The 15460-nt window shown below is 47.2% G+C and overlaps 1 protein-coding gene across 1 annotated transcript in view; it reads left to right on the forward strand.

The window, feature by feature from the left end:
* Positions 1-15460, forward strand: part of LOC109292718 (cholesterol 7-desaturase-like) — a 37871-nt gene continuing 22411 nt past the window's right edge. Inside the window, exon 1 of the mRNA XM_019510276.1 lies at positions 1-19. Within this exon, the coding sequence (XP_019365821.1) occupies positions 1-19 (19 nt within the window). The remainder of the gene's footprint in view (positions 20-15460) is intronic.

Below are 15460 nucleotides of genomic sequence, written 5' to 3' on the forward strand. Positions count from 1 at the left end.
ATGACTGCCCTGTATGATTGTGAGTTATGGGTAGGCTTACTTCACCCAGAAGTAGTGTGGTTTGTTTGTGATTACATCCTTTTTTTGCTCCCTAGTGGCTCGTGAGTTACTGTATGGACCGTCTCGGGAACTCTCCTTCTGCTTATCCATTCCTGTCTGTTTCTCTTGTTATATTGAGAAACCTACTTGAAACGGTATCAGGGTGTGCTGCTTAAACACCACAACAATAGTAACTGATTAGGCATGAATCAGAAAAAGATGGTGTGTGAACTTGAAATTGTATTTGCTAGTTATGATGGCTGCATAATAATTTCTTGAAATGCACTGGCACTCAACACAGTGGACCAAATTGATCCCATAATTGAAGCTTTGTGGCAACATATATACTGGGGGGTGGAATTTTAATTCTTATGTTTAGCATGACTAGGTGTGTCCTAATTTCTGAGATTCACCACAGTGATCAGGTTTCATGATGCACATAAACAACAAATTAATAAAAACCGAATGACTAAGGACATAGGCATCTAAAAGGAGAACTCCAAATGTTTCTGTTTTAACTGCATTGTTGTGGAATTTGTTCTCTCCAGTTGCACTCTACCACAGTAACAGTGCAAACAACTTGTCATGGCATGGGCTAACCCCAAGTCATGGTGGATCATGTTGGAGTTCTGTTTCCACATTGTATTAGTCACAGACTCTGCAACGGGTGCTACTATACTGCACAGCCAATGTCCTGATAAATAGATCAGAATGTCCATTCCCCTACAAGCCATTTTCAGCTAGTCTAAGTGGAAATAAAATAGGAAGAACTACCAACTTTGTCTCCTGCTTGTGCAGAACTCAGTTGCCCATCTGCTCAGCAACCGACTGCCCTGTACAATGGCTGTCCATTGAATAGAGGATCCGATATGGTTTTGGTTCTCCACTTCAAAGCCTTCCACGAGCCTTGTCTCCTTCCATGAGCCTTGTTACCCTCCATGTTAATGAACTTCCTACTCTGTGCCCAGGGAACAGACTGTCCTCTACTTAATACAAATGGCTTAATACACAAAATCGTGAACTTTGTGCTTCCTAATGAAAAGTAGAACTACAAGACAGTTTCCCACATTGTTGCCACCTCTTGTCTCAAAAACCCAACTCTAATCAATATCTAGGAATGACCATTACTAAATACTTGAAATTCCACATGAAGCTGAAAGCTTGCATGGCAGCATTCCTCACACGCTTTTCGAGGCAGACAGAATTTCATTATGTTGGAGAAAGATACTGCATTTTGGCCATCTCAGGTACATTCCTCTTGAGCTCCCCTTGCAAGATCCCAGTTGGTGTGCATATTAGGGGTGTACAAAACAGGCCCTATTGGATTCGGATTCGGCCTGAATCAGGGACAGTGATTTGATTAATTGATTTGGATCACTGTCCCTGATTCGATTTGGCCGAATCCAAGTCTTAACATTCCCTGCTGGTTCAGAGAATCAGCAATTTGGCCACAGACACAGCTTTAACTGTTTTTTCTGTGTACCTCGAGGTACCAGTGCAACTTGTGAAGATTTCAATGCTGGGGCGGACGAAGCGTCCCACAGGAGTGTGGGGGGGACCCTCCACGTGTTTGGCAGTGAACCCAGAAGTGGACCGGAAGTAGTTCCGGTCCGCTTCCGGGTCTGCTGGGGAGTGCACTGGGGGGGCCCCTGGCTTGGCAATTGGCTGTGGGGGGACTCCGGGTGCCCCCACCCAGACCCAGGAGGCACCAGTTGCTGAGCTGGGGTGGGTCCCAAAATGCTCTCCGGTGGACCCAGAAGTGGACCAGAAGTGCTTCTGGTCCACTTCTGGGTCTGCTGCTGAGCGCACTGGGGGGCCCCCCATGCTCTTGTCGGACACCCCATGCGCCCCAGCATCGCAGCATTCAGGAGCTACCTGCTACCGTGAGGTATGTAGAAAAAACACTTAAAGCTGTGTCTATGTCCAAGTCACCAAATCTTTCTGAATCTCTCTGAATTGATTTGGAGGCTTCTGATTTGATTCGGAGAGATTAAAGGATTCTCTGATTCAATTTGGATTCAGTGATTTGGCCACCGAATCGGGCCAATTCTCTGCCGAATCGAATCGGGGACTGAAGCTTCATACAGCCCTAGTGGATATATTCACAAGATGTGGGGTGCTGTCCAGGCAGCTGCAAAAGAAGGTGAGACATTGATGTGCTGACAGAACTGCAAGCTGTCCTTGTACAACCTCAGTTTCATCAATCCTAGGTGGCCTACTCTGCTGCGTGGGTGCCTGGAAAAGTTAAGTACTTAGGAAGAGAACTGCTCATTTGGATAACGGGAGATTCCAGTAGCGTGTTTGGGAGTGAAAGAGTTTCTAAAGTAGAGGTGGGCAAAAAATGGGCTAGATTTGGCCCACTGAAGGATTTTGTGCAGCCCAGGGTAGATCCCTCGGTCTTGCCTGGCCCACAGGTGCTTAGCGGGACTGGGGCAGCTGAATGGCAGCCCCGGTGGCAGTGGCTCCTTCTGGCTGCCACTGCCAGACCTAGCCCTGCTGCCTAGGCACTCCAGCTCATCTGCCCTGCACCCACTACTGGGGACAGGACCCACGCAGGCAGGGTGCTTGGTTGGGTTGCTGGGATGGGGCTCTGGGCTGACATCCACGAGTGAGACAAGCAGGTGGGGCCAAGGGGACCCCAGGATCTTGGGGCAGTAACAGTGTGGGGCTGGGGCCTAGGGCAAAGCCATGATTTGCTGCCCAGATGCCCTTGTGAGGAGTGTGGGTTCTGCATGCGGGGGCATGCCAGGAGCAGATTGCGGCTTTGCTCAGGCCGGGCCCCATGCTGTCACCACCCCAAGATACTGGCCCCAGCCCCAGACATAGTTTCCTACCTGTCTGCAGCCCCATCACGTCTGCCTGGCTGCGTGCCCTGCCTGCATGGCTCCTGGCTGGTTTCCAGGGTGACTCTGGGATCGTAGGGCAGTGACAGTGTGAGGCTGGGGCCAGGGCCCAGCAGAAGGCAAGGCCCGGTTCTGTGGGCAGCGACGTGTAGAGAGTGCATCATGGCTCTGCCCTGGCCCTGTGCTGCCACTGATCTGCGATTCCAGAGGCTTCATGGAGACTGGCTGGGAGCTGTGCGGGCAGGGTGCATGGCCAAGTGGACGGGGAGCTGCATCATAGAATCATATGAATCATAGAAGTCGGGTTGGAAGGGACCTTGTAGATCTTCAAGTCTGACCTCCAGCCTGGGCGGGAGAAAAACTGGGCCCAAATGACTCCAGCCAGGTAGGGATCAAGCCTCTTCTTAAAGACCCCCAGGGTAGGAGCCAGCACCACTTCCCTTGGAAGTTGGTTCCAGCTCCTAGCCGCCCTAACTGTGAAGTAGTTCTTGCGGATGTCTAATCTAAACCTACTCTCCAATAATTTGTGTCCATTATTCCTTGTCATGCCAGGGGGCACTAGTGGAAACAGTGTCTCCCCCAAACCCTTCTGGTCTCCCCTAGTGAGTTTATAGACAGTCACCAGGTCCCCCCTCAGCCTTCTCTTGTGAAGGCTGAACAGGTTCAGGTCCTGCAGTCTTTCAATGTAGGGTCTGCCCTGTTGTCCCCGGATCATGCGGGTGGCCCTCCTCTGGACCCCCTCCATGTTGTCCACATCCCTCCTGAAATGGGGCGCACAGAACTGGACACAGTACTCCAGCTGTGGCCTGACCAGCGTTGCATAGAGGGGGAGGATCACCTCCCTGGCTCTACTTGTGATGCACCTGTGGATGCATGACAAGGTCCGGGGCTGGGACTGGGATCTTGGGGCAGTGACAGAGCAGGGCTGGGGTGGAATCATGATCCGCTCCCTGCACACCCTTGTCCATCACAGGGGCATGTGGGCAGTGGATTGCAGCTCTGCCCTGGTCCCCATGACACCGCTCCCTGCCCACCCATGGCCCCATCCCACAAAGGGAGTTTTGGTGAGCTGCTGCGCGGGAGGGGAGGGGTTGCAGTGCTGACCTGGCCTGTGACAGCTCAGCAAAGCTCTCTGTGTAGCCTGTGGGCCCAAATAATTGTCCACCCCTGTTTTAGAGGCAACTGTGTGGTGATTGCTCTTTTAAGCACTGTTATCTGATCTTGGTTAGGTGTCTGTTTAGGAGGTGAGGCTCTCTAATTCCAGCTTGCGGTTGATGCCCTTTTTATTTGTTGCTGGAACTTGACTTGGGTGAATTTTTTTATCCCCCCAAAATAGATTGACATCAAAACATTTTGCAAATGTATTTTGGCTTTGCTCAGTTACTTATGGGGGGGAGGAGCAAATAATATCAACCATGAACAGAGATCAGATTTGTCAGCCTGACAGTGCCTCTTTCACACCTTACTGAATCACTTAGTAAGGTACTAAGGCCAGTATCCAAAGGCACAAGATGTGGGGGAAGCATTCACTAACCAAGGGTAAATAAATGGTTTTAAGTACTTGACAAAATTCCAGCAAATAGATCACACAAAGATTTTCTTTTAAATAGCCGTGGAATGGAGTCACAAGCTATTCTCATTCATTGGAAAACTTAAATCCCCAGTTGCATCATTATGACATCAAAGTTCTATGATCTATTATAACTGTCAATTAGATCTTTTCACATAGAGGACTGCTACGGGGAGCTTGGAATTTAAATCTTTCTCTAGTTCCCTGTTACTTCATATCGTAAGAACTTTTCTAAGAGCTAGTAATTGCTGGTTTTCTTTAAACCAGAAGGGTAATACATTTGCTGATGCCTCCTTAATAGCAGTCTGATGATTCGGCTGCCCCTGCAGTCCCTCTGCCCTCTTGACATGGTCAAAGAGAGAGCAGTTCTGCTAGATGGCTGACACACACTGATGGGTGGATATTGAATGACAGTCAGGCAAACCTGTGCATGTTTACTAATAACACTATCTTAATAACTCCAAAATATTCACCATGTTGCCATCTCCTTCGGAGCAGCTGTCTGTCCTGGTGCCAAGAACATGCCTGGCATGCTGTCAGCAGCTCCAGGTACAGGAGTAAAGCCCAGAAGCATGGGAAAAAATAGGCATAGCTATGTTTAGATTGTCCCCAACCAGCGGCTGTCCAATATCTTTGTGAACACCTCCAGCAACGGAGAGTCCACAACTCCCCTAAACAGACTGTTCCACTGCTTCACTGTTCTCACAGTGAAGTTTTTTTCTGGATATTCAATCTAAATTTACTTTACAACTTCAGCCCATTGGCCTGCATCCTTCTCTCTGCAGTAAGAGAGAAAAGGTGTTTTCCCTCTTCTTTATGGCAGCCCTTCAAGTATTTGAAAATTGTTCTCATGTCCCCTAAGTGAATTTCCTGCCAACTGAATATGCCTAGCTCCTTCAGTCTCTGATTGCAGGACTTGCCTTCCAAGTCCTTGATCATCTATGTTGCTTGCCCCTGGACCCTCTCTAACTTCTCCATGTCCTTTTTTTAAATGTGGAGCCCAGAACTGCACACCCTATTCCAGATAAAGCCTAACCAGTGATGAGCAAACATGCACTATCACCTCCCTTGTCTTGCACCTAATGCTTCCTTTGATGCAGTCCAGAACCACATTTGCCTTTTGTGCGGGTTCATCACACTGCAGACTCATATGGAGTCTATGATCTACCAAGACTCCCAGGTCCTTTTCCGAAGTGCTGCCATCCACGCAGGTGTCCTCCATTTTATATTTGTGTTTTTGATCATTCCTCCCAAGGTGCAGCACCTTACACTTGCCCACCTTGAACTTCATCCTGTTAGCTTTAGCCCAATTTACCAATCTGCCAAGATCCTTCTGGATTGCTCTCTCATTCTCTGTGTTTTCAAGCGTTCCTGGTCTCGTTTCATCCATCCACTTGCTTAAGAAGCTTTCTATGCCAGCATCCAAATTGCTAATAAACACATTGAACAGCACTGCGCCCAGGACAGACCCCTGTGGGACCTTCTACAGGTAGCCAAAAGTCACAAATCATATCTCGTACCTCCCAAGAAAGTGCCTTCATCTCCAGGGTATAATATGAATAGGGATCTGTGCATTCTGATTGGCTGATGTTACCTTTCAGCCATGTATAGGGTTTCATACACAGTTTGCCACTGAGAGCACTGCAAAATGATTATGTAAATCAGACGCTCAGAACCAGCCAGTGTAAGGTTGGGTTGCAAATGAGGAATATGTCAATAACTACCCAGCATTCCTGCTGTTGAGATTCAATAAATCAAGCCACCGATTTAAGTTAAAAGGGTTCCCCCCGCAATAAAAAGTCAATTAACTGTTTTGACAGCTACTTCAGGCACAGTCCTAACTACTACAACAAATGCCAGTTACACAGTCTGCTTAACGATGGAACAAGCACAGCTCACCAACTATAATTTTGCAAGAATTGGTCAGATATTCTTAATAGGTGCAAGACCTGAGGAAACAGTAGACTTTTGCTGGGCAGCTCCAGCCCACATCCAGTGATCTCACCAGGGAACCCTTCTTTCTTATGTTGTCATATCCCCTTAAGTTTTTAATGACACCATCAGCATTTACATCAATTACATCACATCACTATTGCAAAAAATGGTCAGAACTAGCCTGCAGACCCTCATTTTTAATTAGGACATTTTCTTTATCTTTCCAGGGTAGAGCTGCTGAAGAAGCCTACTCCATTTCCCATTTCTGTGTCTTGTCCAGGGGCATCTTGGTTCCCTAGAGCAGGACCCATCCAGCCCTCTAATTATGCCTCTTTGAATTGGTTCCATTTTTGTCATTACCCTCCTCCCAAATCCTGTGTTCTGCAATCACAGCTGCAATTATCCTCCCCATGAGCTGACTGAAACTGCTTGTTAAAGACAGAGCTGTGATGTTCTTTTAGCCAAAGACCTTGAGCTGCAGTAGCAAAGCACCCATTTTCCCCTATCTGCATTCTTTTAGCCTAAGAAACCATAACAAAGCACATGGCACATCTTGTCCTTCTCATGGATACCTTGCTATCATTTGAGCCCCAGTAACATTGTATGAAACCCTTTCTTTTCTTTTTATTTCTGCCTTATAAACTTTGCTAAAGCTTTATCAGGTAATACATTGTTATTTAAGCCATATACAAACCACATTATAGTTCCTCTACATACCAGACTTACATTTTACTTGTCCTGTCTAACTATGACTTTCTAATTATTTTAATTATATATTAAGAGTTCCTGTATCCACAATCTGATTTGCTGAGATGATGGGAAATTTTCAGGTGAGAGGTTTTTCATAGATTTCATAGATTTTCATAGACATCGGAGGCTGGAAGGGACCTTGTGAGATCATTGAGTCCAGCCTCTCTGCCCTGGGCAGGAAGTCAGCAGGGATCATATGATCCCAGCAAGATAACCATCCAAATGCCTTTTGAATGAGTCCAGAGTAGGTGCTTGCATTACCTCTGAGGGGATCCTGTTCCAGACCCTGGACACTCAGACAGTAAAGAAGTTTTTCCTTACGTCCAGTCTAAATCGGCCTTCCAGGAGTTTTTGGCTGTTAGACCTTATTATCCCTTGGGGGGCCCTGGTGAACAACGGTTCTCCCAGATCCTGATGCACACCCCTTATATACTTATAGGCTGCTACCAGGTCACCCCTGCGCCTTCTCTTCTCCAGGCTGATGTCCCTCAGCATCTCCTTGTAAGGCCTTTGATCATATGGGTGGCTCTCCTTTGGACTTTCCCAAGCTTTCTCCTGAGGTGGGGGGCCCAAAACTGGCCTCACTAAGACCAAGTAAAGCAGGAGGATGATGTCCCTGACTTTGTTTGAGATACATTGGTGGATGCATGCCAGAGTTTGATTTGCTCTGCTGGCCACGGCATTGCATTGGTGGCTTATGTTTATCTTGTGGTCAGTCAAGACCCCCAAATTTCTTTCAGTTGTGGTGCTAGCGAGCGAAGCACTTTTGAGCCTATAAGTATGATGCTGGTTTTTTCTCCCAAGGTGGAGCACCCTGCACTTCTCTACTTTGAGTGCCATCAGGTTTTGGTCTGCCCATCTTGCGAGCATGTCCAAGTTGGCCTGTATCCCCAGCCTGTCTTCCATTGTAGCCACCTTCTCCCACAGTTTAGTGCCATCTGCAAACTTTGCCAGTCCGTATCTGATGCACGAATCCAGGTCATTAATGAAGATGTTGAAGAGTAGTGGCCCGAGTACTGAGCCCTGAGGGACTCCACTGGTCACTTTGCACCATGTTGACTTGCTCCCATCAACTAGTACTCTTTGGGTCCAACCCCAGAGCCAGTTCCCCAGCCATCGGATCATGAGATGGTCGAGGTTGCAGTTCCCCAGCTTAACCACGAGGAGATCATGGGAGACCAAATCAAAGGCTTTCTTGAAATCCAGGTATATGACATCAACCTCATCTCCCTTGTCCAGGCAATGCATCACCTGGTCATAGAAGAAGACAGGGTTGGTCAGGCAGGATCTTTCAGTAACAAAGCCATATTGGCTGGCATTCAGAGGGTTGCTTTCCATTAGCCTGTTGCTGATGGATCCTTTGATGATTTTCTCCAAGATCTTTCCAGGACGGACGTCAGACTGATAGGCCTGTAATTCCCTGGATCTTCCTTTCTTCCTTTCTTGAAGATTGGGACCATGTTGGCTCTTTCCCAGTCTTCTGGTACCTTACCCAAGCACCATGAATTTTCAAATATCTTCACCATAGCGTGTGGTATGATATCCGCCAGTTCCTTCAAGACGCTTGGGTGCATTCCGTCCGGGCTCATGGACTTACGTATGTCGAGTCTCTCGAGGTGTTCCCTCACTTGATCTATGTCAACTGTGGCCCCATCTCCCACTCTCTAGATGTTTTGTGTCCTGTCTGACAGTGTCACCCCCCCTTGGGTGGGTGGAAAACTGATGCAAAGTAATCATTTAGGAGATGGGCCTTTTCTTGGATGTCCTGATGTCAGCTGTCTCATTTGATCTCACAGGGGCTCAATGTTGCCTTTGTTTTCTCCCACTTACCACATATGTGAAGAAGGACTTTTTGTTATCCTTGATTCCAGTGGCTAGCCTGAGTTTGGTTTCAGCCTTGGCTTTTCTGGACTGCTCTCTACAGGTGCAGGCTAGTGTTGAGTAATTCTCCTTGGTGATGATTCTCATTTTCCATCTGGTGTAGGCTTTCCTTTTAAGTTTCAGGACATCAAAAAATTCCCTGTTCAGCCAAGGGAGCTTCCCTGCCCACTGACTGCATTTCCTATGGGATGGACTTCTCTTGCGCTTTGAGGATTGCATTCCTAAGGAATAACCATTCCTTGTGGACTCCCCTTTCTAAGGAGCCATGGTCACTTAGTGCCTGACTGATCAGTCTTCTGAGTTTGTGAAAGTCAGCCTCCCCAAAGTTGAGGATTTCTGTTTTACTGAGGGATTTGCCCATCCTGCATTGGATAGAGAAAGTGATCAGTTCATGGTTACTGTCAACAAGCTTCTCCTTGATCCTCAGATTGCTCACCAGATCATCCCCTTTGGCCAGAACGAGATCCAGCAGTGCCTCTCCCCTGGTTGGCTTGTAGACCTCTTGCATTGGGTAAAGGTTATCAATGCAAGTGAGAAAGCTATGTGACTGGTCAGATTTGGCAGTGTGCTCTTCCCACAAGATGTCAGGGAGGTTGAAGTCCCCCATGATGATTGTATATCAGAAGCATGTGGCCTTAGCCAGTTTCCTACTGAATTCATGATCCAGTTCTTCTTCTTGGTTGGGAGGTCTATAATAGACTCCTACAATGATATCCCCTTCCCCATGCTCTCCCCATATTTTAACCCAGAGGGTCTCGAGACTCCCTTCTTGATTAGTGAACTCGGTTTGAAGGGAAGCATAGTGCTCCTTGACATAGAGCTACACCCCCACCCCTCTTCCCAACATGGTCTCTCCTGTACAAGGTACAGCCTTCTATACCTACAGACCAGTCGTAGGTGGAGTCCCACCAGTAGGCCTGTGCAAATAGAGAACTATTCGATTCCGATTCAGATTTGGCCAATTCAGATGCCAGAGATTTGATTCAGAGATCTGAATAATTTTTTCTGATTCGATTCAGCTGAATTGCTTCAGAAGATTCAGAGCCAATTCGGAGCCAATTTGGAGATTCGGCCATAGAGTATAATGGGGAATCAACGAAATATCTATAACTTTGTTGTCTTTTGGATGATTCAGATGAAACCTTCAGGGAGAGTAGCCTCTGTTCAGAGCATGACACGTGCCAAGCTACAAGGTGATAGGTGCAAGGGTTTCTGGGAAATTGCATCTAAAAGTTGCATCCTGAAAGCAAAACTCATGTTGCGCGTGTGTGTGTGAAGCCACAGTGGGGTGAAAACTATGGGAATGGTAGCTCTTGCTGAGGCCACAAAGACTGCCAAGTGTCAAGGAGATAGGTGCAGGAGTTTCTGGGAAACTTCACCTCAAACTGCTGAGAGGCAAAACTCATGCCATAGGTGACACTGTGTGTGTGTGTGTGTGTGTGTGTGTGTGTGTGTGTGTGTGTGTATTAAGGCACAGGGAGGTGAAAACTGCTGAGGCCACAACTCCTGCTAAGTTGCAAGGAGATAGGTGCAGGGGTTTGTGGGGTAACTGCACCCCAAATTATTGAAAACAAAACTCATGTCACGTGTGTGTGTTAAGTCATGGTGGGGTTAAAATTGCAAGCCTGCTAGCCTCTGCAGAGGCCACAAAGCCTGCCAAGTTTCAAGGAGATAGGTGCAGGGGTTTGGGGGAAACTACCTCAAGCTGCGGACAAGCAAAACTTGTGACATGGGTGACACTGTGTGTGTTAAGGTGCAGCAGGGTGAAAGCTGCAGTCCTGCTAGCCCCTGCTGAGGTCACAAAGTCTGTGGTTTTGTAGGTGTTAATCCTTGCTCATTAACTACTGTGTATTGAGCTGGTCCCTGAGTGAATCATGATTGATTGCGTAACACAGTAGCCAGTGAGGATAATGAGCTAATGAGCAAAGATTAATATCTACCAAACCACAGACTAAGGAGAGGAAAGAATCAATACAGGGCCAGGAACTTCTTCTGCCCCAAGACAGAGACAGTCAATTGCACAAGAACCCACGTCACAAGTTTTGCCTGTCAGCAGCTAGGGGTGCAGGGCCCCAGAACCCCCCGCACCAATCTCCTTGACATCTGGCAGGCTTCAAGGCCTCATCAGGGGCTAGCAGGACTGCAGCTTTCACCCTGCTGCGCCTTAACACACACAGTGTCATCTATATCATGAGTTTTGCTTGTCAGCAGTTTGAGGTTCAATTTCCCAGAAACCCCTACACCTATCACCCTGAAACATGGCATGTTCCATGCTGTCAGCAGAGGCTACGATCCCTGCAAATTTCTTCCAAATCAGCCAACAGACAACAAAGTTATAGATATTTAATTGATTCCCCACTATACCCTATGGCTGAATCACCGAATCTTTTCCGAATCTATTTGGAAGTTCCAAATCAATTTGGAAACCCTAAAGCTTCCAGCGATTCAATTCAGGTTTGTAGATTTGGCCTCCAAATCACTTCCGAATCCAAATTGTGATCCAAAGCTTTGCACAGCCCTACCCACCAAGTCTCCGGTATCCCCATGAGATTGTAATCTTTATCGCACAGGAGAAGGGCCAGTTCCTCTTGCTTGTTACCCAAGCTCCTGGTTTTTGTGTACAGGCAGTTGAGTCTGCCATAGGAAGGCCTAGGCTTTCTTATGTAATGGGACATGACCTTTCCTTGGGCTATCATCAGAGTGGGTTCCCTTGGGCTACCTATGATGTTACTACTGTGGTTGACATGACCTGGGCTAGAACTGTTAATTGACCACCCGCCCCTAGCAGTCTTAGTTCAAAGCCCTGTTGAGCAGGTCAGCTTCTTCCCTTTCAGGGTGAGGTGGAGGCCATCCTGTCCCAACAACCCGCTCCTTCTCTCACTGAATTGCGGACTGTGGTGAAAGAAGCCAAACCCCTCACAATGGCACCATTGCCGGAGTCTTCTTTTCACCTCACCGATGCACTTTTCCCTCTGGGGCCCGTGATCCATGACTGGGAGGAGTGAGGAAAAAACTAACTGTACCCCCAGACCTTTGAGCAAAATTTTAGCAAAATGTTCTGATTCTTAGTTCAATGGTATGCAGAAACTGTTTTTACTGTAGTTGAGCTAATTATGTTGAAATTGGTACATAAATTAAAAAGTAGCACTCAATCCTTTTGCTTCACAATCTAATGATGTAATATGATCTCCAGATTTGACACACTAGTCCATAGGCAACTGAGTTTTTCAAGGCAAAATTTTAGTAAACTATTTAGTAAGACTTGCAGAGTTAATATTACAGCAAGTTCCCTTTCAAAAAAATTGCATTTTCTTATTTTTTAGGTTACTTCTCTAGTTAAAAATTTCAGATTAAATGCATATAAATCCTACTGTCTGCCACAGATCACTTCTGAAATGTTAAATTAAAACAGTTTTTTCCCCTTTACTCATTAACCTAATAAATGAGCTTTATAACCTACTTAGGCTGTAATTAAAATGTTTTTGAAGGTCTTAGGCCTAAATAATTTCGCTCTACTCAAAAATATGCAGCGCATTTTCATTCTCTTCTCTGAAGTGTATTGAATTATAAAGCATACTGTGTGTCAGAGCTGGCTTTTACTGTCAGAACGATATCCAGAAGTTAGTACAGTTTCTGTCTCAGTCTTTGTATCCATCATCACCATGGCACCCATATTCTGCTTTGCTGTATACAATGTAATTACTCCTTTCACTAAGTTTAATGCACAGCTGGAGAAGGGATAGGGAGAGGGAAGGATGATTCATTCAGCATATGCATGCTTTCTTTGTATTAATCATGGAGCACTAATTACTACATGCAATACACCCATTTTCTAGAGCTAAATATTTCTGTTGTCAAAATCTTTTAAAAGACAAGTGATTAGATGATAAGTATAAAAGTCTATTTGTATTTATTTTACAATCAAATCCCCTTTTATTTATTAGCTAAAAGGTATTGTAAACTGCAGTATGAAGAACAAGGAAATGCATGTGTTAGAATAGACTGCTAAACAACATTGGATGATTTATGAAATTAAACTTTACCCTTATCAGAATAACTTTTACTAATCAGGCCACAATACATTTTCTAATTGTAGAGTAATTATTAACAAAGTATATCTGGAACTGTCTACCTGATTGTAATTATTCACAAAGTATTCCTCAAACAATGTGGTTACCTAACGTACTTTATCTGCTGTAGCTGTATTTTGATCTTGTGGATGGTCACTGTACCACAACCTATTATTTTGATGATGATTTCTGCATGGAGTAATTCAACGTAATATTCTGTGTTGTGTGTGTAATATAGAGAATACATAACAAATGGAAAAAAACCACTTTTTCTATAGAAATTGCTTTCATAAGGAGTAGAGCTTTGTTTGTGCAACTGTTCTCTTTCATACAGTACTATTCTCCTTGCAAATGTCTAATATTTCATAACTCTTGAATATGTATGTCTTTCAGTCTAAACAGGTACTATGCTTTACAATGTAAAGAGCTATTTTGGATGTTCAGTGATGTGCTAAAATATCACAGAAAATACAAAATAGAAATAAGATGGGGTGCACCAATACACTGGTCCATATCAGATTGGCACCGATATAAGGAAAATTGACAGTATCAGCAATCGGCTTTTTTTGGCTGTTGTGGCCAATGATGTAGCTGATAAATGGCCCCATGCATGGAGGCAGCCAGGAGTGCAGCTCGGCAGTGCAGAGAGCAGCCGGATCTGGCTGGCAAGTCTGTTGTGAGGGAAGGGACATGGGGGGACAGATCGAGGCCCACGCAGTGTGGGAGGAATTAGGGCTCGGGCCAGAGCAGGGGCAGGTGCTGCACAGATGAGGTAGAGCACGGGACAGATCTGCAAGCAGCTCATCCAGGGGGCAGCTCCCACCACTACATGCACCTCAGGAGGGCATGGGGGGGGTATGTGCCTCTGGATCTGTGGGCAGGGTGAGGGTGAGGGCAGGCTGCTGCTGGAGCTAGGGCTGGGGGCTGTGCTGGGCTCTTCCTGGTATGGGGTTTGGGCCGTGGTGCACTTGGGTTGGTTGGCAGTGGCACTGGGAGGGGGGCTACGGCAAATCTTGGGGTTGCTGCAGCCCCCTCCCCTCAGTGCCACCAATGCCCACCCCAACCACCACCCCTTGACCTGCCAGGAAGAGCCTGGCTCCAGCCTGCAGTGGCAGCCCGCCCCTGCTCTGCATGCTGATCCAGGGATACACACCCGCCATGCCCTCCTGGGGTAGATGTAGCAGCAGGAGCTCCCCCCACCCCCACCACTTGGAGGAGCTGCTCATGGCTCCGTCCTGCACCCTGCTCCACCCTGGCTGGGTAGTGCCTGCCCTAGCCCCCCTCCCTCTATCACTGCAGGGGCCTCAATCTGCCCCCCACCCCTTCCCCCACAACAGAATTACCAGCTTGATGCTGCTCTCCATGCTGCCAGGCTTCATATTGGCAGTTGGATCAGTATCGGCTGATATGGCCCCAAAAATCTCTGCTGGTGCACTCCTAGAATAAACAGACAATGGGTTGTCCTTCCGGTGCCGGGTTTACCTCCCCTATAATTTCCTACTCCTCTGAGTGCCTTGGCAGCATTGTTTATCTGGCTCCTGTTATGGACTGGTGTCCTCATTCTGATACATCTCTGTGCCTTCTAGGGTATGACTTATTAGGGACACCAGTAAGACATTAGACAAGCCAGGCCCTCAGAAATATGAGATTCTAAGTTGTTTGGGTTCTAAGCTGTTTTGTACGGGGTGAGACAACATTGACTCTGCTGCTCATGCTACAGAAATGATGTTCAACCTCAACTCCACCTCAATTCCTCCTCAGCAGATGCTGTCATGGGGTCTGAAAAACTAAGTATATATCAGGTAGGCCTGTCCAAAGCAGCTAGTAGTCGCTTTGGATTTGGCTGATTCAGGGGACAGTGATTCTATTCGGTGATTCGAATCACTGACCGGAATCAATTTGGCTGAATCTCTGAATCATGCAGGCCCACCCCCTGCCTGCTCTCCCAGCTCCAGCAATGGCTGCCCCGCCTGCCCCAGCTCCTGGCATTTTGGAAAAGAAAAGCCCCGACTCATCAGGTGCTGGCCAGTGGGGGGGCAATCCCTGCTGCCTCCCACTGCCCCATGCTGCATGGGACACTCTGCGCAAGCCCCCTGACCTTCGCCCCCTCTGTCCCAGCACCCCTGTGGCTGACCCATTCACCCCAGCTCCAGCCGTTTAAGGAAAACAAAAAAACCCCATGCTCACTGGTTCCTGCCTGGCTGGGGGCGATCCCCGCTGCCCTTCACTGCCTCATGCCTTGTGGGGGGCTCTTCCATGAGTCCCCCAAAACCCCAGGGCCGCTGCAGGAGCTGATGAGTCCCTAGGGGGCAGTATTTTTTTCTTAAAGGGCCAGAGCTGGGACGGGTGGGGGGGGCTGGAATGGTGGGGAG

Source organism: Gavialis gangeticus, unplaced genomic scaffold, assembly GCF_001723915.1.
Source record: "Gavialis gangeticus isolate Ggan-Ray unplaced genomic scaffold, GavGan_comp1, whole genome shotgun sequence".
NCBI lineage: Eukaryota > Metazoa > Chordata > Crocodylia > Gavialidae > Gavialis > Gavialis gangeticus.